We start from the raw sequence: 26831 nt of genomic DNA, 5'->3' as shown, positions 1-26831 counted from the left end.
CGGTATGACTCTGGGAAAAATGCATCCCAAAGAAGGTGACTATGTAGAAAAGTGATGTAATTTGTTTTTGAAATTCTTAATAAATAGTTTTTAAAAATTGTGGAAACTTTCTGAAGAACCTATTACCAGCGGGATCTCGTCCCTTTGCATATACAGAGAGAAGACCCCAGATTGTAAAAATAACAGCTATATAAGGGTTCCATTGTGGTCTCTTTCTAGGTAGACTGCTGCTCGGGCAGAATCTCTTGGGATTTCCTCAAGTAGCTGTACTGGCCAGAAGGTACGTGCCTAAGGCATAGACTGGACCACAAGAAACTGCCTTATACTGAGCCAGACCATTGGCTCGCCTAATCTAGTATTGTCTCCACTGATAGGTAGCAGCTCTCCGGGGTTTCTTTTTGTGGTACCGGGGACTGATTCGAGCATGCAAAGCTGATGCTCTACCACTGAGCCACGCCCCCTTCCCAGCCACTTAACCCTCTCAGTGCCTGCTCGAGACAATAACATTCAGAGCGGGCGCCTTTTCTGCCTTTCTAGCAAGTGCATACGGCACCGCCTGGCACCACAGAGACCTGTCATTGGATAACTGCAAACTTGGCGTTATCCAATGGTAAACAATGGAGCCTTCTTCTCGGTTATCCACCCAATAAGAATAAAGATGTCACTCCCTCGGAGCTGGCCCATTCACTAGCACGCGAAGCTGGGCTGATGGAAAAAGCTATCGCCCTTTCTAGCCGAGTGGCAATCTCAGCACTTGCACTGACGTTAAATTCGCGCCAATGAAAAGCCAACGTTGGGCTGTGGCTGGCCAATAGGAAGGACAACCTGGAGCGCGTGCGGAGCAATTGAGCAAGGCTTTGGGGCGGAGATTGTCCAAGGAGGGAGGCTGCGGCTAAGTGGCCAAGGATGTTCAATCAGGTAAGGGAGGAGCCTGAAGGACTGTCGTAACTGCGAATGGGAGCAAAGATCTGGGCCGGGAGGCGGCGCATCGGGGACGCTCCTCCTCCGCCCCCGCTCCGCTTGCCGGTCAGTCAGGTGGCTCAGGATGCGCGGTTGGTGCCTCAGCCTCTGGTGGAGTCGACGACGGTGGCTGAGCGAGATGCGGCTCCGGCAGAGCCGGCCGGCGTCGCCGTCGCCGCCGCCGCGGCCGCTGCGCGGCGGGCTGTGGCGCTGTTGTGCTCCCGGCCTCGGCGGCTCTTCAGGGGCGTACCTGGCGCTGGCAGCCGTATGAGCTCTAGGCGGCGACTCCTCCCGCGGGCAGCGCCTCCCGCCTTATGGAGGAGCCGTTCCTTTCTCCTCTCCCTCCTCCTCCTTTCCCCCCATGGAGCCTTTTGCAGCACGCAGCCCGCGCCGCCCCGCTCACCCGCCGCTGCTGGGGGAGGGGGAGGATGAAGACGACGGGGCGGCGGGCGGCCCTGGCTGGGGCACGGCTGGAGGGGCAGCCTCAAGCGGCGGCGGGACCGATCTCTGGACGGCCGTCTTCGAGTACGAGGCGTGCGGCGAGGACGAGCTGAGCCTGCGCCCGGGCGACGTGGTGCAGGTGCTCTCGCAGGACTCTCAGGTGTCGGGCGACGAGGGCTGGTGGACGGGCCAGATCGACCAGCGTGTCGGCATCTTCCCTAGCAACTACGTGACCAGCAGCAGCAGCAGCAGCCTCTGCCTCCGCCAAGGCGCCGCCGCGGAGCTTCGGTCCCACTACCCGCAGACCCCGGCCATACAGTGTAAGAGCGGAGGGGGAGGGGCGGCGCGGTCGGAGTGACAGCCCCAGGAGCAGCCCGGTGCCGATCCGAGGTTGATTACCACCCCTTAAAACCCTGCTTCTTGTGAAAGGCTGGTCCTGCCCCCTTTTTTTCTACGTGTAAGCCCGTGCAGACGACCATTCAACCTCGCGTGAAACTCTCCTTGTGGCTTGGCAGGGTAAATCGGAGAAGGATCCTGCCCTGGATGAAACAGCGCGCCCGCGGGTCGCCTGTTCATGTTCATGGGTTCCATGTTTTTGATTAAGTAGGATTTTAACGGGTTTGCTTGTGGAAATGTTCCTTAGAGGTGGCAGTTTTCCCGGCTTAATGAGACTGCAAGGACATGATCTTGCCCATGTCGTAAGGAAGATGCTTCCAGAGGAAGCAAAGGAAGGGGCGTGGCCCTGGAGGCTTGGCTATGTTTATCCTGCCGCTATTTTTTCTATGTCTTCCTTCTCATCTCAGCAGCAGTGAAGAGCTTGGGAAGAGCTGCTCATTCTATCCTCTCACCTTTTCTCCTCTGGGTTTCTCAGTAAGCTAATTAAATGCCAGGCTGCTTCAGGTCAGATGAATGTTATTCAGCCTAATGACATTTCATGGTATCTGCTTGGTGATAGATTACAGCACCACAAACTGGTGGCTTTGTTGCTGAATCGTGTATACACTGTATAAGTACTTTGCTTTTTTGCCCTTGGAATCAAGAAGTTGCCTGGTTCCTTAGCAGAAATCAGTACTTGCGAAGAGGATGTGACCAACCATACAGTAACATCTGTTCAGCTGGCCTTTCTTTATTTTTGTCGGGTCACATCTCTTCAAAGTTCTTGTGGTTTTTAGGGTTCCCCCTCTGAAGAGCTGTAGCTTGACTCAGTCTCCACAATCTTACTGATGTGTTTTATGTGATTAGGAAAATCAGTGTGCTCTGTTAAACTTTAATGCTCTAAAACTTATTTCAGTGGATTATGAGTAAAATGCATTGAGTCTTATTAGGAAGATAATCATCTTTATGTTTACTGCCATGTCCCTCAATATCAGAGGCTTGCAAACCCTTTTTTTCTGGTGGTTTTACTATCTTTGCACATGGATACACTTTTAAATAAAATTGCTTAGGATCTGAGCAGTAAGCCTCTGTTCTCTTAATCTGGACTTCTTGTTCAGAGTATGTCTTCCATCATGTTGCTGCAGTACTCTCCTTGTACTCAAGCAAATGCCAAGGTACTAAAGTGTGCAGTGTCAGCATTGCAAATTTCCCTATGGTATCACTGGTTTTTGCAAGGAACTGTTAGCATGTTTTCTTTCTTTCTAGAGCATTGCCCCCATTTAATTGCTGTATCAGATGTTTAGTCTTTTAAAACTTATATGAGAAAAGGGAATATATAGAAATGCAAGAAAGGAAAGTAACGCCCCCTTCTCACCCACATACTCAAGGGGAAGCAGAGAAAAAAATCTGGAAAGGGAAGCTATCGCAGTTGCCTCCAGTACCAGCACCTTCCAAACCTGTGATGAATCTTGTTCTGAAGAAAGCATCCACAAAGAAAATCCTCTGTTTATGTTCTGTCCTCTCTCCACATCCTGTGGGAAGTCACATGGACAGATTCATCAGTATTGTTGCATGTGGATTGGAAGACCCATGTAGCAATTGCTGTCCCTAATTCAGGCTGCACATGAAACACTAGATTGGCTTCTGAAAGATCACATATAGTATGGCTGCACGAGGCCTAAATTGTAGATTAATATGGTTTGTGCAACCATGTGATCTCTGTATTGCTTATGAAAACTCGGGTGAGATTCTCACGACTGCCTACACTGTTTTGTGCATGAATGTGTATGTCTTTACTGTTAAGCAAACAATTTTGTTTTCCTACGTAAATCATATGCCAGTGGCTAGCGGGATTTTCAGGATGCAAAAATGGTGAGGTTCACATACATTTGAGTGTTGAGAAAATATAGCACAACTGCTGTTTGCAGTCCTACTGGAAATATAGCTCCAAAGGAGCTGTCCATTCAGCACTCTTTGACTCAGAACCTTCGCTTCTTACTGGTATCATAAGGATGATTAAGGAATTTTTAGTATAAGCATTATGACAGTGATGAGCAGCCTTGTGTGCTTCAGATATTTTGGGCTATAATTCATATAAGCCCAAAACAACATGTCTGATGATCAGATTATGAGGAGTGTGAACCAAAACTTATGGAGGGCACCAGGTCACCTTTCCCTGCGTTATGATGTATTAGATCAAAGCATCACATTTAATAGAATTCTCATCTAGAACTTACTTGGCAGAAGTCTTATAGAAATTATGAAAGCTTTTCTAAGTGGGGAATGTAGAAGTAATTTTTGCTGTCTCTTATATTATGACACACTCAAACTTCCTTTTCCCCGCTATGGAACTGAATGAAAGATTATGTAAGATGCCAAGAGCATTTCCTAATACTGGCACAGAATTTCCTGTTTTTCAGCCTTTGCCAAGTTTCTGTGCAACTCTTGCATTTAGATTTCAGAATTCTACTTTTTGTATCTATTCTGGGAGATATCAGTAGTGATGGCTCTTGATCAGATGGACTTAATGGGCTTCATTTAATATCATTAGCCACCTATTTGAAGGAGAAGCTTACTGGTCTTGTTGCAGCTTCCTTACTAATTGTTATACCTTTCAACCTGGCATGCTCCTGCTACTTCTTCAAGAACTACTGAGGCTGTATGGTTTAACAGTATCTGCTCTAGGGCTTCCTTGGAATTATTTGAGAGCATCAGCTGAGCAGCATTTTTTTCTGTTTTTAATTTGCATTTTCATGAGATTGCTACTGAAATCAAACTGCTCTGAGAAAATGATTAAAATACCTATACATTTAATAAATCAGATACCATCAATGTAAAAAACAGGTGAAACAGCAGAGCAACAGAAAACATCAAGCAGTCACAAAAATATGTGTTCAGGCAAAGCTACTTTAACTTTCTGTTTGAACACATTCAAAGAAATAGAGAAGTGGCTAGTGAGTTACATAATCTGAAGAAGACTTGTTCACATGCTGCTGTCTTCCAGTATCACAGAGCACCATGTTGAAAGGCATCTCTAGCTAAGTTCAGCACATGGGTAGATTCATGAAGAGGGAGATAATCCTTCAGATATCCTGTCCCTGAACATTAGGGCTTTAGAGGTAAGAACCAGCACTATGAACTGAGATTAGAAACAAATAGGGAGTTAACATTTGGTATAACAGAGATGTAATGTCACCATGGTCTCTTGCCCTTGTTTACGTCTCTTGTACAATAGTTTCCACGCACTTCTCAGACATCCAGTGTAGGGCAGCAATACAAAGAGTGCATTACAGTAGTCTGACCTGTAACAGTGGTGCAACTAGTAAATTGTAGGCTCTGGACTTACTGAGTATTGGGGGATAAGTACTGAGGGGTGTCCTTGGTAATGGCATTCAAGAAATGGTTAACTAGACTATTAATGAGAGCACTTCATCATCATCATCATCATCATCATCATCATAATCATCATCATAAGAATCCCAAATCCTCCTTCTGAGTACAATGTTGAACTATGCTTTGCCTGTAAAAACAGGTTCTGGGAACAGATAGCACTAATAACATCACTGCCAGTGATGCAGCTAGCACATTTTAGACTATGGTCTTATAGGAGGTAGGTGGAGGGCTTTAGATGGCCATATGTATGCTGCTCAGTTTGTTTCTAATTATGGCCTTCTATTGTTTTTAATGTTTTATTAATGTTTTATAAACATCTTTTAGCAATATATTTTGTAATATATTTTAACATATAAACATGTTTACATGTGAGCCATGCTGTACCTCCTTTATCAGTTTTTCTGGGTGAAGCTTTGCTTATACTTTAATTATTTTATACATTTCTTGTTTGTAAAATGCCCAGAGCTCATTTGCTGTAGTGCAGTCTATAAATAAGATTAGATCAGTGAATGGATGGAATTGTAGTTGCTTGTACCATCATGATACTACTAAAGAAATTCTGACAGTGATGAAATGACCCATAAGTATACACTGGGTAAGTAAAGGCTAATCTATAAAATTAGAATATTCTGGCTAGATTGTTTTTGGGAAGAAGAAAAGTGATGCTCAATATTGTGAATAGGTAATCTTGTCCAAACTTAGATGTCTTCATTTTTCTCTTCCTAGTGCTGGAAATTGACTTCTCTGAGCTCCTTCTGGAGGAAATCATTGGCATAGGAGGCTTTGGAAAAGTCTATCGTGCAATTTGGCTTGGAGAGGAAGTTGCTGTTAAGGCAGCTCGCTACGATCCAGATGAAGACATCAGTGAGGCTGTTGAGAATGTCCACCAAGAAGCCAAGCTCTTTGCTATGCTAAAACATCCCAACATAATTGCCCTTAAAGGTGTATGCCTAAAGGAGCCTAACCTTTGTTTAATAATGGAGTTTGCTCGTGGAGGATCATTAAATAGGGTGCTGTCTGGTAAAAGGATTCCACCAGACATACTGGTGAACTGGGCTGTCCAAATTGCTGGAGGAATGAACTATCTGCATGATGAAGCAATTGTTCCTATTATCCATCGGGATCTGAAGTCCAGCAACAGTAAGTGGGGGTGTTTGGCATGCGATGTCAGTAGCCGTCAGAGAGACTAGAGATAATGAAAATGGTAAAATAATATGTGAGAGCAGCAAGGACAGTCACACACACCAGGACTGACAGTATTGACGGCATAGCAACAAGCAGTGTATTCTAATCAATTAAATTTGAGAATTAATGAGTAGGGTGGAAGGAAGCAAAGAGGGCTGTAAGTTTTATACTCAACCTGTTAATTGTTGTGAGCTGGGGTTCCTCCTTCATGCATTCAAAAACCACAGACCACTTTCCTTGCTAAATGGTTCTTTATTGAATGATTCTAAAGGGTTCTTTATCCAGAATGATTCTCTGAGCATGCACAGAATTGTTTGTTGAATCCAATCTAGTAATCAACTCCAAGAATTCTCCGTATGATTGTGCCTGGGCCCCATCCCTTCAGGGGGGGCCTTCTGAAAGTGAGCATGCTGCCTCTGCATGTGCTGATGCTCTAATTGGGCTGCTCTTCTCTGATGATACTGTGTCATGGGATCAAGAGCCAGGGTTGCCTGGTCTGTGTCTGAAAAAATTCCCCTGCTCAGGACCCCTCCCACCAGCTGTACATCTTGGTTATTCTCAGGAACTGCCTGCCTGCCTACCTGGGGAGTCTGATCTTGAGATAAGTGTCTCTGCTTCCCTCATCTCAGTGTCCTTGCATGGCCCACATTCCTATGCTTCCGCCAGTTCTGCCACACTTTCCCCTTCTGATTCTTCTGAAGGCCAGCCAGCAGTCCTTTAGAAAAGCACTCAAAGCAGCCGTCTTTCTCACTCTCAATGTAATGAACAAAAACAGAACTGAAAAACGAACAGCTTTTGTTTAGAATAAAGCCTTCTAGAAGTTTCTCCTCTGCATACCACAGTCTAGTTTTCTCCAGCTGGTTTGGACTTTAGCTTCCATCAACCCCAGCCAGCATGGCCAATGATCACAACTGCTGTGAGTAGTGGGTCAAAGCATCTGGAGGGCACCGGACTGTGGAACGTCTAGCAGGTTTTCCCTCTTATTTCTTTTAGGATTCTCTTGTCAATTTTCTCTTCTTTCACATGCTAGGAAGCCTTAAGCACATAGGATGGAGTTGAGGAGATGGGAGAAGAATAATTGTGCTTGCTCATTTGGATCATAGAGTTAGCAGTAACAAAGCTATTCTAATATGAAATGTTTTCCCTTCCCTTTCCCTTCCCTTCCCTTGACTTCTCCCTCTACCTGATCTTCACAAGGTTCAATCATATATTCCATCTGTGATGTTCAGAAGAACTCAGCTGAGTCCAGATTTCAGGATTTCTATGATTTATCAATACTTTTAACTTTGAAGCCAGATCTGTAACTTAACAGTTTTCCTGTTAAGACAAGTAATAATGGTTTCTACTGCCATGGGGGTAGAGAGAGGTATACCATCTTTTTTAAGATTGGGATGTGCCATGAAGGCTACTGGTCTGATTCCTAGGATACTGACAGAAGTGGAAGGGTTAACATTGACAGCTGGGTAGAGGAATGGATGGGTAGGTAAGTGTTTTCTCTCAGCTGAAATAATGTGTGGATAAATCTGAACAATTTATTATTTGTGAAAAGCATGTTAGCAATTGCTCTTGAAATAAAGGATTTAAAGAGGGGATTAAGTCACTTCGAGTTGACATAGTTAATTGATCTGAGTTATGTACCAACTAAAACTACAACACTTCAAGCAGCTTCATGAGTATTGTTAAAAAATTTGGCAGGAGGTTCAATCTGGTAAGTTCTGTACCCTAGAACTTTATATATGAAGGGTATGGGTTGGTATAACAGCATTGATATTTAAATATCTTCTCCAGCATTGGAAATATGGAGTAGTCCTAGTATGTGTGGGCAGACTGCGAGAAAGAGAGTGGGAGAGAGAATGTGGAACAGTGAGTAGGTACAGGCCAGAGATAGCCTTGTGAAGATTCTTGAACACATATCCCAAATGGTTGTTCGAGGAGGAACACAACCACTTTGTTCATTTATTTATTTACCAGATTTTTGTACTGTCCAATAGCTGAAGTTTTCTCAGTGGTCTCGCATATATTTGCTGAAGAATTAATGTGTAAAGAATTCCGTATTTCTGCTTTGTTCTGACAGTGTTCTCTTCTGGGAAAGTCATGCAGACATTCCAATCAGGTTAATGCTTGCCTGATTCATGGGAAAGTAAGGGATAACCTTGATTAGGGTGGTATGGGGGTGGTCAGTACTTTATAGAAAAAATACTACACAGTGAAAAAGGATATTCTGTGAAACTTGGATGTTCAGCATGAACTTGCTTCTGAAAATTTGTGGGGAGTGCTAGTAGACTGGTTGAAAATGATGTTCACTAACCAGGGAGCAAACAACACTGTTGCAACCAAGGTGTAACTAATTCAAAAACAGCAAGAATAAACCTCTTAGCAAATCTATTCTCTGTCAGTTTCCAGTATACTTAGTGGGAAGCTAGCTGTCAGTGTGTGTTAAATCTCTTTGACCTTGGGAAGAATTCTGTCTTAACACTGCTTAGGCATTTGTTGTCCTTTGCATTAGGAAATGATTATTTGAGTTAGATTAGAGGACAAGGCTTTCATAAAGTGTCTTTACTTTGTAGCCTCTTTGCTTAGGGGAGCATCCCTACAAAATAGTATGGTCCATGCAAACTGTTTAATTAGTTGACTATATCTATGTAGTTGCTACATACAACAGTATGTACAAGGTTAGTTTTTTGACAAATTCTGACGGAGTTACAACACTTACATGTGGACAGTAACATTTTTCCTTCCATACTGTTTTAAGGGATTGTAACTCACTTAGGTTACGACAAGAAACTGTGGTATGTCCTCAACCATAGTTCTTGCAAGTGTATTTGTGTCAAGGAGGCGTTTGTTTGTTTGTTTTTTGCTTGTTTTAGTAGCCAGGCTAAAACTTGTGGCTCTAAGGGTACAGTCCCTCTTACACTGTGCCTTCCCTCCCCATCTCTCATATGAGCAGCTGGAAAGGATTAAGGGGGCAGGTCCATTCTTGCTATGTGCCATAGTGTATGTCAGCAATGCAGCCACCAAACACTCTCTGTTTTACAAGGTCGGTGATACAGTTTTATCTGCTTGGTTTTTTTAGGGCAGGCTTTAATTTTAGCTTACTGCAGTGCATGACTCCTTAGGGATAAAGTTTTCTTAAGGGTGACAGTTGGAAATATATGCTCCACTAGATTTTTAGGCCACTAACGTGTGGCTTGGAATACCAGGCAGTCATAGACCTGGTGTTGGGAAAGGTGCCTGGAGAAAGCTTTGCCCTCCCACCTCCTAATTCCCTCCTGCAAATCACTTCTCCCACTACATTGTGAAAGAGGTATTCCAATTGGGAGTTCTAGCTCAGGTTTGCTTCTTGTCAGGAGCTAGGTTTCCCCCTTTTCCCTTTCAAAACAGTGGGTCATTCTTTGGCAAAAGCTCTTTATTCTTCATTGTACATCCAACAAAGCATAATCAGCAAAGAAAGATTCTCTGAGTATGCACAAAGTGGTTTGTTGAATCCACACTAGAAGCCACCTCTAAGAACCCTCCTTTTGAGTACCCTTGCCAGCTTCCGGAAGGCTGATGGGGCAGCCTCTTAGCCACCCTCTAGTTGGGCAGCTCTTCTTTCCCAGTGCCACATTGTGGAGTCAAGCCTTGCACAGGCTCTTCTGGGTCCTGTCCCACACCCCTTCCTGGCAGTTGCAAACTGGGGCTATTTTCAGGGTCTACCTGAGCACCTGGAGAGAGTGGCCTTGCGATAAGCCTTCCTGCCTCTTCCCGCTCAAAATCCAGAGACCGCATTTCCCATGGCTCCTCCCTCTCCACCTGAGAAGAGTCTGAGTCTCTCTGGCCTTGAAATATGTGCCAAAAACAATCACCTTTTTTATTCCCAACAGCTTCTGAAGATACGTTTCAAGTTTGTAAGTGTACAGTCACCTGTAACAACAAGCATTACCATGAAGTAGGAAGAAATTGTTGTTTCTTTTTATATTACAGATAGCTAGCACAAAGATGTGTTTTGTGGGATAGCAAAACAAAACAGAAAGCAGAAACTCTTCTGTGAGCTAATAACTTCAATGAACTTGTAAAGCTGGCATTGCTCTGCTGTCAGGTTAGAACAGATCAGTGAAGGGTTTAGTTTAATTTAGAACAGGTTTATTCTAGACTATATGAATCAGTTGCCAACACTGGAGCTTAGTCCACATTTTAAGTACTTTATCTTCCTCTATGACACATTCAGCTAAGTAATTTCCATAGGAGTAATTGAAAATGGTACTGTGATCTAAAGCAATCACATCTATTTCAGATGGAGTAAATAAGGCTTTTTCTGTACATCCTTCTTTGTGAGACCCCCTGAGGCCCTGATGCTTTAGCATTATTGCACAACATCTTAATCTAAGAATTGCCACGATGCCTTATTCATTATATATTTTGTGTTTGAAACATGACAGTTATGAGTCTTTTGCTGATAGTCAAATATACCTGACAATAATGATGATGCTATGCTTTCAGTATGTGGGCATTTTCTTTCTTCAGCTGTTGTAAATAATATTGAGTCTCAGTGTGGCTAATTTTCTGACTAGAAGAGTCAGAATGAGCATTTTTTGAACATGGAATTTTAAGGTTGGCAGCCAAATTCTTGCTGTAGAAGGGTTGCGAACTCAGGTTATGAGCTAATGAAAGCAGGTAGAATTTGACAAATCATTAGTACTTTGCTTTCTGATCAGGTACTTAAGCAAAGCAATATTCAATCCTATTATGCTTTTAGTTCTGGAAATTTCTCAAGTCATGTACCTGATTAGGTTCTTGGTTTAGAAATGTAGATAGTGGCACAAAAAACCTCAATGTAAATGCAACCAAACACAAGTAAGATTTTACATGTTGTGAGTCAGCCAGAGAGCCTTATGGCTAATTGAACAGCATACAAATTGAATAAATAAATTGAATAATATAATAAATAAAATTATTAAGCCTATTGTGTCGCAATTTTAGTAGTGAAAGAGAAATAGGCTAGGGTAACACTTCACAACAACCCACCTTGCAAATAAACTATGCAGGTAAAATGTTCATGAAACCAACCTATGATGTGCTTGACAGATGGTCAGGGTCACTGTGGACTGTCCCCCCCTCCTCCCTGAAGTCCTTCAACCAGTATCTCAGGGGATCTGATATTGTGTGTGTGTGTGTGTGTGTGTGTGTCACTGTCAAAAACCCCCCAATTTTAAAAGAACGGCCTTTGACAGTGGTCAAAACTCTGTGATCCTTTCAAAGGGGTGGCTTACACTTGCTCACCTTCCCAAGTGGGAGTGGGAAAGGGTAGAAAAGGTGCAGGACAGCGAGAGTCAGGTCCAGTCCCCAAAAGAGTGCAGGTTCTTGCTGTGGAGGAAGTGATACATTAGCCGCCCTTTTTGGCAGGTAGCAGTCACACAGTGCTCTGCTTTCCTTTGTCAGCTCCCCCTTTGACAGCAAGTCCTCCACAGGTCATGGCACTCCTGAGGCTCCCCATGCTTGCCCACATGGAACTGCACACACACACAGTTGTGCAAGTGCAGTTGAAAAAAATGAAAATGATGAAAATATTTATACATGTGGGTGCAGAATAAAAATAATAGGTGACAGAGCAGGGACAAGCCCTCCAGTGTGCCACTCGAGCACTGTTAAGGGGCTGTCTATGGCTGCCAGCTCAGAGATCACAAAAGTGATCTAAGGGAAAAGTGGGGGGAGCTTCAGTGATTGAGAAAGGGCTCACAATTATGGCAGGGGACATCAAGCCGAGGATGGACCCAGCCTTGTACTGGTTGGGCACCTTGGCAGTGGCAGTGGCCTGGGTGACCTCAGCAAGAGCAGCAAAGAGGATTTTGGCAGCCTGGCTGAGTGGCTTGCTAGCTACCTCCCTGGACACATGGTGGGGTTGGTTGCCCACGTTTGGGTGACAGAACCCATCATGGGTCCAGCGACTCTTCAGACAAGCAGTGGGATGTCGGAGTGGTTTGCTGTCCATGTGCAAGCCACCGTACAGGAAGCACTCCAGGTTCACATGATGAGACCAGCCACTATGGCTTGACAGCCTTCATGGGTTGCCATGTTGTATAAGCATAGTCACTGCATGAAATTCCAGTTTATTATTTTATGCCTCACAAAAGAAGGGATGTTACAATATGAAGAAAGTTCAGACTTTAGCCTAGATGAGTTGTATTTCTGAAGAGGAATCAGGAAGTAGACAAGGGCAACCTCTTCTGCCCTTGAGAAAGATGCTAAAGCCTAAGAGAGCTTTTGTCCTGTCAGCATAATATGTCCCTGTCATAAACACCATTGCCTTCTCTAAAACCCATTTTAAATTCAGGTGGGATGCACTTTCCTAGAGCCTTGAGGAAAAATGCAAAATGCCAGGAACATGAGAATAGTCAGGGCAAAAAGGGGTTAAGGGTTGTAAATCCTGCAACCCTTCTTCACCAGCAAAGATTCCTCATTGCTTTGCTTTCACTTAATAGCTTGCATATTCACAGCTGTCAAAAAAAGCAGAGTAAATAAAAAATCCTATTTGGAACCTCTTTGGGTTGCTGTCCAGGTTTGGTACCTGTTGCATTTTGACAGCAGGTATGGCCTAGGCCATTGCCCTGCTGAGGCTCCTAATTTCTGTACTTGCAGAACTGTGTACCTCAGTTATGTAACCACAGCTAAAAAATAGCAATTTTTAAAAAATGGCAAACACCTGTGCACTTTATGGGTGCAAGTTTAAAAAGAAGAGTTTGTGAACCATTGACAGCACTTCTGTTGTACTTCCTGGGCATTTTGAAGAGGCTGCAAGTGGCTCTCAAGTCAGAGATCATGATAAAAATAAAATGCTTAAAAAGGGACAGAAAGGAACAGTGAGTGGAAAAGAGGCTTGCAGTCATGGGATGGGAGAGAAGACAAGTCAAATTTGCTGTGGCTGCAGGAATACCTACAGGAGAAAGGATGGGGAGCAATGGGCAGACAACTAAAGCTTGTCAGTCAGGTGCATTATGGGTTATTTGGCCAACTACCAAGCCATTGTGGCTTATTGGCAGGGTAAGTTAGTGAGGTGCAGTAAAGGGGCCTGATGGAGCATTCCAGAGGTGACCATTCGAGTGGTCAAGGCCCGAAGGAAATTGGCCTCTCATGTAGTCGCCGTCTAACTGTCGAAGCCATATTGGGTGACATTGATTATTTACATCCATGCCAGTCACATTTCAGACTTGGTCATCCCAGGGAGTGGATGGAGGGAAGTGCAATAGTTTTTATTCTTCTGGCTTAGAAGAAAAAGACATTTGACAAAGACACCTTTCTAGATTATTTATCTGGGTTGAGCAGAAGAAGCATGGTATGAAAGTGAATCCGGTTTTTCCTGAAAGAGCAGTCTCTGAAGAGGGTCCTCGGGGATTTCCTTCCCATGATTTGCCTGTGGGGTCCTCCTAGATCAGTCCTCATGGTCTCTGCACCCACATGGCTTCTGGACCTATATAGAGCCTCAATTCAGGAAACTTGCTTAGCTGAGGATTTTCTGATGCTACTCCTCCCCCGCCATTTCTGTGTGCCTGTCCTTAGCATATGCCCACCTGTTCCCTCAGTTCATCTTTGAACACCATCCTGCCACCCATGCTTTAAAATTTACATGAAACCACTAAAGAAAGTTTTCTGGATGTTTCAGCTGAACTGCTCAGCTCTACCTTTCAGTTGCATCCACACATTTCAGGGAAGCTGTGGAATTCCTGAATCTGTTCTGAAGGCTATGTTGGGTGGATAATGGTGAACAACAACCTCCATCCATCCAAGATGGAGATACTAAAGATAGCCAAGTACTCTGGACAAGCGGTTGTGAATGGCCTTAGATGAGGTTACACTTTCCCAAAGGACTCATCCGTGAGACATTCTAGATGCTACATTGACTCAGGAAATCAGGAGGCTGTAATGTGCATGCTGTCAGCTTAGGCTGTTACACCAGCTGCAACCCTAACCGGAGATCATGATCATGAACCTTGCATGTAATGCACTGTAAGTGGGACTGCCTTTGAAGACCACTTGGACACTTAAGATGGTGCAGAATGTGGCTGCCTGAATGCTGCTCATGGTGAGACAGTCAGATCATAGAACGTTGTACCGCACTGGTTCCCAGTGCATTTCTGAGCCCCAATTTACAATGCTGTTTTGACCTTTAAAGCTTTAAAAGCTTTGGGTCCAAGTTATCTGAAGGACCACCTTTCCTCTTATCAACCTGCCTGCTCTTTAAGAACAGCAACAGAAGCTCTTCTCAGTTGCTTACGTGTGAGGACAGTTAGGGGGTAAGTAGGTGAGAGAAGGCCTATGTCATTAAGGCCTTGACCTCTGGAATGGGTCATCATAAAGTGTCCATCAGGCCCCTTCACTGCATGCTTTTAGGAAGGCTCTGAAAACATATTTGTTTATTCTGGCCTTCCACTGGTTATGTGCATATGGTCAATTGATCAATCAATTATATAGTTGTATACCACTGGCCACAACAATTACTACAATTATTACTTACAAGGTTGGCCTATTGACCAAAATAAATGGGTTGCTGATTGTGTAGATACAGTTAATGGGCACATTTTAAAAATGCAAATGATATCTGTGTGCAGCTTGGCCAGCATCAGGACTTTTGGTGGGGTGGGGAAGAGTTTAGCTAGAGCGACATAGTTTTTAAGAGTGCCATAACAGGACTACAGGTAACAGGTTCAGTTCCCTGCTCAGTCACAGGATTCAGTGAGTGACACTGGACGGTTTCCCTGCCCTTTTCATCCTAAGCTACCTTCTATGGTGATTGTGAGGATAAAATGGGGAGCGATGCACATCATCTTGTGCTCCTTAGAGGAAAAGTGTGATATAAAATAATAACATTCCCCTTGCCAACTTGGTCTTAACATCATTGGTACTTCCCCCCATTACAGATAGAGCTACACTGTAATCTTTGTTCCTACTATGTGAGGAGTAGGGGAATAGTCTTTCTGAGCACAGTGCAGGGTGCTGGTGTTTAAATTTTAAGTTCCTGCATGGCTTGGAGCCAGGGTACCTGACAGAACGTCTGCCTCCATATCAGGCTGTCCATATGCTGAGATAGTTGTCATCACATGCATCCCCCAGGCGGATGACAACTGGCAGGGAGCCTTCTTGGTGGTGGTGCCTATTTGTGGAGATTTGCCTATGTCCTAGACATCAAAAGGAGAGCAGACCTAGTTTCCTGGGCTTGTTCCTTAAATTTTTATTCCCTGGTTTGTTTATTTATTTGTACTATTTATTGTAAAAGCCTCCTCAAGACATTATCTCGAAGGATAGTGCTTTAATGACCCCGTGTGAAATATTTAAGGAGACAGAAGCCCTGGATGTTTGGCAGAGGATGCATTAAGTTCTGTACGTCTGCATAATGCAGCTTTGTGTCTTGCAAAGTCTCTCGCTAAGTTGAGTTTACTGAAAAATACAGGCTTACTTTCAGGGGCTGGAGGAATCTTAGGTTGCATAGCTGTATATATCTTTGCTGCTGTCACTATAGAATTGACACATTTCTTCAGCCATATGCAGGCTTGGGCTTGCAAATGTGATGTTGCTTATAGGATCTAAAATACATCTTTGGCTCAATCACTCAGGAAAGGAATCTGCTAAGAACTGAAATAAGTGGACTGTGCATAAAAAGAGCAGGGAATAATTTATAATGGTCAAAATTTCTGCTCATTCCTCAGATAACTTTTGAAAATGTGAAAACTGTGTTGTGCTTAACATGTTAACAAGAACACACAACACAAAAACAGTTCCAGACCATATTGTGTGCTTAAGTAGCCTGTTGTGTAATTAGCAGGAGAACATTCACAGGTAACAGAGCCCCCTGCAAGGCACTTACTTTTTTAAAAAAAAAATCTCTTTTCAAGAAGATTCAAAAAGAAGAAAGAAAGCAGAATTATCCCCATTCATTGGTAACCACACCATCCTAGGGGGGAGTTATTCTCCTGTTCATTCAGCTTTCCTAGATAGAAAGCCAAAGTATACATTATTTTCAACTGAATGCAGTGGAGGTGTCTGTCTTATGCAAATTGCAGGTGTGTTTGTGTAGAGGATGGGGGAGGTTATGGATTGGTATCACAGCAAGGTGCAAAGGGGCACCTCGCTACACCTCATGATAGAGTACTGGTCTGGATTAAGAGTCTTCTTCTTACTTCTGTGTAAATAAAAAATCTTTAGGTCTGACCTATGCCTTTTTAAAAAAAGGAGTGGGGAGGTGAATGCAGTGGGCTTCCAGCATATAAAGTGATTGATATTTTGAGAGCCAGTGTGGCCCTTAGGGAACTAAGTCATTCATTGTGGCCAAGGCAAGTGACCTGACAGAAGAGAGAAACACAATGTTTTCTGGATGTCACCTTTGAGGGAAGACTTCCTTCAGAAAATGTAAGCGTTGCCCAAATGAAGAGAATAAAGGGGAACATTAATTTGTTCAGAAGGGAGGCAACAGATGAAAAGAGGTATAACAAAGGGTTTGAGGGACCATATCATTACCAGAATTAAGTTCATCAATAAAAATTATTTGGATACATCAGAAGTAGGAAGCTGATAAAATGGTGCTTGGATTGTTAGATGACAATGAGTTAAAAGAGGATAAGGTGATTGCAGAGAAGCTGAATAAATTATTTGGTCTCACTTCACTGAAGAAAGGTAGATGCCAGTATCTGAACTACAGGATAGATAAACATGTTTGAACTGGAATTTCCAGGGAGCATGATAGAAGTTCTGAGACAAATTGTAGTGACAAGACATGAAATGTTAGACTTTCAGAAGGGAAAGACTGCAGTGGAATCAAATCTTTCCCTTGGAAGTTCTTAGGAATGTTCCCTGCTGTTCCACAATTAGGCTTCTTAGTTCTTGGACTGCCCTGCTACTGTCAAGGGTGATGTCTCCTACCCTGCCAGGCAGTAATCTAGAGAGCTTTAGGCATATAGAGGAGGATGTGCGGTAGGCGGGGCTCCCCCTTCTCCCTCAGTGCAAGATATAAGCATTGCAGATGAATATTTTTGCTAGTTAGAGTCTCACAGAAACATTACATTTTAATAGGTGTATATTAATGTTTCTTTCTCCCTCTGTGCTAGTATTGATACTCGAGAAGGTAGAAAATGGAGACCTGAGCAACAAGAACTTGAAGATCACAGATTTTGGCCTGGCCAGAGAGTGGCATAAGACGACCAAAATGAGTGCTGCTGGAACGTATGCCTGGATGGCTCCTGAGGTCATCCGTTCTTCTATGTTCTCAAAAGGAAGTGATGTGTGGAGGTATATTTGTTAGCAATCAAACTGTAGCTATGCAGGGATTACAAGTTAATGTAGTCTCTGGCTGAAACTGGGCTTGTTTACTGACTGTCCAGACCTTTGATTGATCAAACATTGTACAGTATATCTCTTGAATTCTGGACAAAATGGAGACTTGTAATTTTTGGATTGTAAAAATGTACTACTTTTAGCCTGGAATAGTTGATTTTAAGAGTGGGATTGTGTATACTTCTTGTTGTTGCGAAGTCGTGTCCGACCCATCGCGACCCCATGGACAACATTCCTCCAGGCCTTCCTGTCCTCCACCATCCCCCGGAGTCCACTCAAGCTCACACCAACTGCTTCAGTGACTCCATCCAGCCACCTCATTCTCTGCCGTCCCATTCTTCTTTTGCCATCTATTGTTCCCAACATTAGGCTCTTCTCCAGGGAGTTCTTCCTTCTCATTAGGTGGGACTTTTTTTTTCTTGTTTTCTTTTCATAGCTACGGTGTGTTGCTTTGGGAACTATTAACTGGGGAAGTACCATTCAGAGGAATTGATGGCCTGGCAGTAGCATATGGTGTTGCCATGAATAAACTTGCTCTTCCCATTCCTTCAACTTGTCCAGAACCTTTTGCCCGACTGATGGAAGGTAAGAATTGACTGCATTGGGCCTGATGTAATATTGTTACTAAAATGTAGCTTTAAATGGCTGCCTATTTTATAAATGAAAACTGTAAACTGCTTTTGTCTTATAATTGCTTTATCAGGCCAGACAGTATTTTGGTTACTTTCTTCTTAACATCGAATTGCTATCTAGGTAAGCCTTTTGGCCAGGAGGGGGCAGCACATAGCAAAAATTGTACCAAAAATTCTCATGAGTTGCATTCAGGATAATCCATTCTGAGCTCTCAAAGTCTGCACATAAAGATGTACAACAAAAGTCTCAAGAAGCATTTACAATGAAGCATTTACATTAATGTGGCTTTGGAAATCCCAGTTGTGTTCTGAATTTGGCATGAGGGTGGCTTTGCCCAGTAAAATTCTGAAAAGACTGCCAATGGCAATATTAAAGTTGCAATCCTATGCTTATTTGCCCTGGAATAACCATATGCAACAGAGTGGATCTTCTGAGAAAATTACAGGGATTACATTATAATGTACAGGGATTACATTATAAGGGTTGCAACAGAAATGCAAGGGAGTAACTAATAAAGATTCCATTCCCTTGCATCTCTACCATCATTGCTGAATTTACCTGCACTGTGATCTTACTGGGAGCAAATTAAATTATCTGAGTGTTAGTCCTTATGTCAGAATAGATAAATTTTAGTCTTTAAGGCAGAGAACTTCAATGTGGAGTCCACAGGCACCTGAGAATTTATTTCATTTTTATTATCTTTTCCCCATATTTTGCATATTTTTATGTGGTTTTGTATTAAATGCATACAGATTTCTTGCAATTTTTCCTAAGATTCAACAAAAGCAGACAGACTATCCACATAAATATCCAGTTATCTATATGCTACCTATTCATATATCAAAAGTGTTGTAAGGTTCTTTGTTGCATTATAACAGGTGAGTATTTATCAATACAATTATGTAATTCCATTCTTTTAGTTGTCAAGAGGGCATGGAGAATCCATTTCCCCTTCCATTCCTTAATTTACATGAATAATTTAAGAGTGTATACCTCAGTGAATATTAATGACGCTTCTAGTACAAAATTTATCTATGTAATAGAAGCAATTACTGGGCATTACCAAAACATACATTTCAAAGAAGCAGCGGCCATTTTGCACTGCCAGCATTCATCCAAATTTCACAATCCGTTATTATAGAGATGCCGGTGTGTCCAATAGACACAAAAGAAAAGTTTTTGCTGAATAAGACACAGCATCACAGAGCTTCATAGTTTCAATCCATAGAGGTGACAGGTAGATGCCAAATTGATTCACTGATTAGACATTTTGTGCCACAATTTCTCAAATTCCCATATGTGCCCACGGGTCCAAAAAGACTGGGGATCCCTGCTTTAAGGTGCTGCAAGAGGCTTTGTCATTTTTGTTACAGCAATCTAACATGGCTACCTGGTAACTAAGTGTTGGAAATTAATATCAACAACATAATGCTATTCATTTTGAGTTATTTGAAGCTGAACTGGGGAGGAAGTTGAGATGACATGACTTTTAAAAATCCAAATGTTGTATTTGAAGGTTTTGTAGTGCTTGCTGGAAAGATAAAGCTAGATAAAGAAAACAGACTGTATATCAAGTGCTGGTCAAGTCCCTTATTTCTCTTGCCATATTGTGCTTAGTTCAGATTTGGTGATATGCTTGCGTTAGCGCTCCTGGTGGGTTTTGCTGAGTTGACAATGGTGAATGTACTCTCTTGTCTCTAAGGAGGAGTCTGGACAGTACTGTAATCCTCCTTAGTGCAAGTACTGTGAGCCTGGCAAAACAAAAAACCACAGAACACCTGCATTCATTCATTCATTGTGCCAGCAAGAGCACCTTTTGTTACAGGGCCTGTTTTCATTCCTCTTGTCTTAACCCTGATGTTGGGGTGGGGTGGGGTGGGGTGGGGGAGATGTGGCCTCAGGGTGTGGCTGCATTGCTGATCGCCAAGAACTGGGCAACAACAAGTGAGAAAAGAACAGATAAATTGTACTATGGAGAAAGATACTTCTTCCTGTGACATTATTTTGATCTAATTATTAAACCATTGGGTTTTTTAATTAATAACTTCAGGTAATGTTTCTATCTGAGTACTCTGATACTTTCTTGAAAACATGATCCAGTTGTTAAAAAAGTAAAATACAGGCTCGCTCCATGGGTTCATCCACTTTAATTTTCAATGTGGCAGTGTTTGAACGGATCGCTAACAATTGCATTCTGAACTGCATAACTCTTGGCTACATGAGCAACAGTAAGAAAGCTATTGTCTTACACTGTCACTCATCTTGAAAGGGAAAATTGAGGAAAGAGAATGTTCCAGTGATTCAGGACTTTCTTTCAGCTGGGTCCACTGCACTGTTCAGGGATCAATGAACAGCTGAACAAATATAAGCAAGCTAGAAAGTTGTTGTTTGACAGCTCTCACTGAAAAAGGAAAAGCATTTCTTTTTTCAACTTCTGCATATCCTGGAGGACACAGGAGGAACTCTCTTACCTACGGGAGACCTTGTCCTGTATTGATTGTGCTATCTGAAGTTATACACAATGTTCTATGAAAATTGCATCAGGTTCAATGAAAGTTTTATTTAGGCTGAAATTGAGGAAGAGCATCTGCTAGTGGAGCAGATTCCCCTGTTGCCAGCTCTGTACACCTTCCTAAATCTGTTCTGCTTCCTAAATCTGTTCTGAAGGACTGGGGGGGGGGCCCTTTGGAGTTGATTTAGGGGGTCTGGGAAAAAGAGATGATGGGGAAGGTCTGCCGCATGAGTGGAAGTTTGCTCATGAGACATTCCATCTGGACATTTATTTATTTTTATTGACAATATTTCTATTCCAGTTTTCTGTAAAAATATTTGAAATAGTTTATACTTAAACATAAAACATAGAAATGTAATCAATCAACAAATGAATCATAATTTAATAAGATACAGGACACTGCAGCAAAACAGTAAATAGCAACAGATTAAACTTTGAATAGTAAGAGTGCCAGTGGGGTGGGGTGTTAGAGTGCTGGACTGAGGTCCTAGGACAGTCAGATTCTAGTCCCCATTCAGCCATGAAGCTCACTGGATGACTTTGGGGCAGTCACAGACTCTCGGAGGTTTGTCATTGTGATGATAAAATGGAACTATGTAAGCTGCCTTGGGTTCATCACAGAAGGGGAAAAGGAGGGATATAAATGCAATGTGATGGTGATGATGATCCACATCATCATATGGATCCACTGTTGGCTACAGATTCAGGCATAAAGAGGGCTTCTCAATGGCACTCAGGGGTCTGGAAACCAAGCCCTATGAGGGCAGATTGAAAGGCTGTCACGCAAAGCAGGGTTGGGATCTCTTCTCAGATTTGGCAGAGTGCATGGCACAGAATAAAGGGCTCATGTTGCAGGAAGCCGTATTCCAACTGGTCACCAGGAACAACGTCCTGACGGTTGGAAAGGTTGTGGGCTCTCTCTCACTGCAGGCAGTTTCAAGAGGCAGTTGGACAGCCATCTGTCAGGGTTGCATTAACTTGGAGCCCTGCACTGAGCAGGGGGTTTGATTGGATGGCCTTGTAGATTCCTTCCACTCTTCTGTGATTTGAATATGATCTTGATAAGCAGCTGAACACAACTGAAGATTTACTAATTCTGTATCTTATTCTCATGTTCCAAGGATTAATGGCTGCTGCTCTTACTATAGTTATCTTCCTGCTTTATACTGTATATTCAGTATTCTGTAGGTATGACTATTGATTTCTATCAACACCTGCATGCTTGATTTTTTAGAGTTCTGTGTATAAGGATGGGAGAAATGCTGGTAAGATGATAGAAAGCAGATGATGGCTGATAGTAAGTGCCCTGGAAGCAGGGCTTTTCCTGTGGAGAACCTATAAGATTCAGATTCTGTAGCAATAAATCTCTAAATCTGTGTTCCATAATAATAGCACAGTGTAATAAAACATAGGCAATTCAGAATTTTAAAGGGGAACAGAGCTGTGAAACTCCTTTTCAGTTTAAAAATGTGGGCCCTTCCCTGAGCCCGCAGAGGGTTTGGACAAAAGCAAAGAGTCACTACCCAATGAAGAAGAAAGGAGAAAATGGGGAGGGGGGGGAGAAGGCTCTTGCCTGGAAAGGGGTGCTTTTTGTGAAAACAGCCTTTTTTTCTTTCAGTGGGCTGCCTGCCTTCTGCATTGTCCAGGTGATGCTGCAAGTTGATCCTCTTGTGTTTCTGGGAATCTGCTCTCTTTGTGCAACAAGGACAACTTAGAAATAAAAGAACTTTGTGCACCCATTTACAGGAGCAGAAAAGTTAAAACATACTGGACAGCCATAGGAAGCTCCTTCACGAAGCTGCTGGGCATGCTGAAGGAGAAGCTCATGCCTTCCTTTTAAGGAGATTGTGAACACAGGCTCTGCAGCAATCTTTCATGATCTCCAAGCAACAACAATAAGATTAAAGGGACAAGTCACAATCACCAGCTGAAATCAGCTAGTGATCTTATGGGCAGAGGACTGGCTGGCAATGGCAGTGTGTTGTGCATGTATATCAGTATTAGTGCCATAAAGACAAGTTCCCAGGCTAGGACAGACTTTCAGGCTATGACCCCTGTTAGGGTAAGCCTGAATTGGGAAGAAGGGCCTACTATCCTGGAATAATAGTGAATAATGAATGCTGGAATTCTTGTGGAGGCATAAGACATTTCCCCTTAAAGAGATCAGTCAGCCAAGAGACACAAACAACTCACCCTTTTACCCATAGAAAATAGACAGGGTAGCAGTCAACATTAGATAAGGTCATCAAGAACAATAAAACACCCATCCAAGTATTATCCTAAGTCTGAGGAATTCTTCATTTCCATAGTGGAAAGTACAGAGATAAATACTATAAAGATTAGGGACTTAGAAAATGGAAGCTTTGAACACAAGCAGAGGCCAACACTGAACACATGCCTATCACCCCAGTCTGTGGATGCTTTAGAAGAGAATTAAGTACACTTGGAAGAGCTCTATAAGGCCATTCAGTTCAGCCCCTTGCTCTACTTCCGCATGTGGTCATCCATCTGGCTACAAGCCCATACCTCTCCAGTTTAACAAAGGTGACTCAATGTGCTAGCTCAATGTATAGCATGAACCCTTCTTGCCTACACAGGACAAGTAATGGACTCCCTTGGTCTGTCAGCTTCTGTCTCTGTTAAGCAGGAAGTTATTTATCTATTTAGAAATACAGAGTAAGATTGAGATACAATAAGAATATTTGCTGCCTAGATTTGCACTCATTTTCTGCCAAATCAGCTTAGCTTAGCTATTATTATTATTATTATTATTATTATTATTATTATTATTATTATTACATTTCTATGCTGCCCTTTGCCGAAGCCTTGGGGCGGCTTACAACACAACAAGATACATTGAAATACAATAGAACATAATAAATTACCACTAAATACAAAAATACAAAAAATACACTGAGATACAATAATATAAAATTAAAATTAACAGTATAAAATAAGTAAATAAAGATTATAGGAGGAGAAAAGAGAAGGAGGAAGAAGTTGAAGTTGCCCTGGCCAGGTCATATATTTTAACAATTAAAATGATGTTTAAATAAAAACCCAGTTTATATGTTGAAGAAATTGGGGTTCTGTACTTCAAAAGCACAAGTCTGTGGTGGGGTGAATCTAGTCCCCTGTACAAAAATGTGAACAAAAAGAGGAATTTAGTGAGCTGTACCTGTATATAATCTATGATTTGTAGCTGCTCCTGCATCGTCTTAATTAGAATGTTTATCTGAACTAGAAAATATATCTGTTTGCCATGTTTAGATTGTTGGAATGCGGACCCTCATTCAAGACCGTCCTTTGCCAATATTTTGAACCATCTAACCAATATAGAGGAGTCCGGTTTCTTTGAAATGCCAAAGGACTCCTTCCATTCCCTTCAAGAAGACTGGAAAATTGAGATTCAGGAGATGTTTGATCAACTCAGGGCCAAAGAAAAGGTAAGCACGATTGAATATGGATGCATGTGACTGCATATTATAATCATAGCCTTCTAAAAACTAAGCTAGAATAGTCTCTTTGCTGTACACAAACATCTGCTTCCATTTAAAATTTAATATGCTGGGTACAGGTAGAATGAAGACCCCTTCAACAGTTCAGTCATATCATAAAAGCTTGAGAAGTTATTTACCCCATCTCATGTTTGATTTTTGTTTGCCTAGGAATGAGTCTTAAAGCTATGCAAAGTTTTAATCCTATTTTTAAAGGAGGAATATAACATAATGTTCTTCTTCATGGTCTCTGTGCATCCCACATATGGGTGCTGCATCTGTGTAAAGCTGCACTCAGGAACCATCTATAGCAGAGGAATTTTCCGTGGGGATGATCTGCTATCCTATATGTTCTGTGTTCCATTTTGACCACTGCTGGAGTAGCCTTCTAGGAAAACTTTCCTTTTGTTTGATCTTCCTGAGCAACATTAGAAAGCTAAGGTTTTGTAGTTTTTGCTTTTCTGTGCCACATTTCATGGTTTCCTTTTATTTTTTCTTACTCTCATTTTTTTGCATATTTGTTTTGTTATCGCCTGAGGGTGTATGGCCCTTTGGTCTATTATTATTATTATTATTATTATTATTATTATTATTATTATTATTATTATGACATTTCTATGCCGCCCCTTGCCGAAACCTAACAGAAGCATTGTGGCAGTAAGCTTCCTGCATCAGGACAAATTATTCGTTAATCCTGGAAGGTCCCTTCATGCTCTTCCATGACATTAAAGCACCTTTAACAGTTGTATACAATTTAAGACAAGAGAAGGATGCAGACTTTTATTTTATTCTTAAGAATTATGTTGGTATTTAATCATTTTATGCATGCATGCATAAAGTACATACTGAAAAAAGTCTGATAAGTCAATTGTAACAGATCAAACTTAGTAAGCAAAGTTGTCAGAAGGTTTCTTTGTGAAGGGACATGAGAGGGTGGGGTATCCGTTTCAAGGAGAGCTTATTTACATAGTGTAATGGCACAGCTAAAAGGTTCAAACAAAGTACTATTTTTCATGCCGCACAAATTAACTTCTGAAATAACATTTGTCATCTAGAGATGCATCTCAGATACAACACTAGGTAAAAATGTTTTAAATAAGCAATTTTTAAAATAAATGACTTCTTATGAGGCTTGTGGAAACTATTGATATTAGCAATATTAGTATTTCTGAAACAAACAGACAAATGATGAAAATAATCAGCCAAGTTGTCTGCTTCCTGCATTGAAGACACCAGATTTTTTTCGCCCAGCCATGCGTCCTTTGAGGATTTGGTTACTGCCTGCCAAGAGAAGTAGCCTACAAAAACAGATGATTTCAGTTTTTAATTATTGATCACTTATGACTGAGTCCTTGATTATTCAGACCATCTTTATAAATGATCAAGCCAGCACAGGGGGCCACGGTGCATTTCTGTACAGTGCTTTTGGGAAAGAACTTGGGTTCTTTTTCCATGTGTAGGCCTTGCAACTCAAGAGCAGGAACAATAACAGAGGCCAGTGATAACTGAATTTTATGCTGCAGTTTTTAGACGGGTATCAAACTTCTGGTAAGGGATTTGTTCTGCTCCCTTGCAGGAACTGCGGACATGGGAAGAAGAATTAACCCGAGCAGCCGTTCAGCAGAAGAACCATGAGGAGTTGCTGCGGCGGCGGGAACAAGAACTGGCAGAGCGGGAGATTGACATCTTGGAAAGGGAGCTCAACATAATCATCCACCAACTCTGCCAGGAGAAGCCCCGCGTGAAAAAACGCATGGGCAAATTCAGGCGGAACCGGCTCAAGTTGAAAGACGGCAACCGCATCAGTCTCCCCTCTGGTGTGTCTCAGCAGCAGGGCTAACGAGAGCTCTGTCACTTTCACAAGTGTTCACTGTAACTTTCCTCTAGAGTCACGTATATAGAATATGCTGTTTGCAAATGTGATCAATTGGCATTAAACAATTAAAGATGACTTCTTATACAGTGAGTGACATCTTGTAAATAAAAAGATATTTGGCGTGTATAGCAAGCACTGTTTGATATTCTATTTAAGCATGAGATTCAAGCAGCCAAATATGTGGAACATGGAGACTGTGCAAAGTTAGCAACATCTTTCCAAGGACACAGCTCTTTCCTCTTTCTCTTCATCCAGTCAGCTCACTACAGCTGTAATAGGAGTTGAGCTTTAATTCATCATTCACTGTGTGTGCTAGAAAAGACTTTTAGCATTCTTTTGTTTATGCTTTTGCATAGGCCAGAGTTCAAAACTCTCTCATTATCAGCTCATTCTTTGATAATGTGCATTGTGCTCCACAATAGGCTAGGGTGGATTGACACAAATGAAGACAGGAGTCCTATACCTTTTAATAATTGGATAGAAAAGAAATGTTGCCAGGTGCAGGTTTGAAGGCTAATAAATGTTGAATCTGCCAGAATTATCTTTCCAATTTAGCTGTGGAAGATACAGAGTCCCACCTGTCTTTGTTTCTTTTCTTTTCTTTTTTTCTTTTCTTTTGGGTGGGGAGGGGATACCTCCCAGCATGCCATCTTGGAAAGAG

At 42.2% G+C, this 26831-nt stretch overlaps 1 protein-coding gene across 2 annotated transcripts in view; it reads left to right on the top strand.

Annotated features, from left to right (window-relative positions):
- The first annotated feature begins 1321 nt into the window (after positions 1-1321).
- MAP3K9 (mitogen-activated protein kinase kinase kinase 9) overlaps positions 1322-26831 on the top strand; it is a 75222-nt gene continuing 49712 nt past the window's right edge. For both annotated transcript variants that reach the window (XM_044436791.1, XM_044436790.1), the window contains exons 1-6: positions 1322-1721; positions 5896-6309; positions 17427-17607; positions 18089-18237; positions 24068-24243; positions 25871-26111. In XM_044436791.1, the coding sequence (XP_044292726.1) occupies positions 1322-1721; positions 5896-6309; positions 17427-17607; positions 18089-18237; positions 24068-24243; positions 25871-26111 (1561 nt within the window). The remainder of the gene's footprint in view (positions 1722-5895; positions 6310-17426; positions 17608-18088; positions 18238-24067; positions 24244-25870; positions 26112-26831) is intronic.

This window comes from Varanus komodoensis, unplaced genomic scaffold, assembly GCF_004798865.1.
Source record: "Varanus komodoensis strain SLA01 unplaced genomic scaffold, ASM479886v1 scaffold3, whole genome shotgun sequence".
Lineage (NCBI taxonomy): Eukaryota > Metazoa > Chordata > Lepidosauria > Squamata > Varanidae > Varanus > Varanus komodoensis.
Note: the sequence above shows the minus strand (reverse complement) of the source record. Positions and strands in the feature narration are given on the sequence as shown.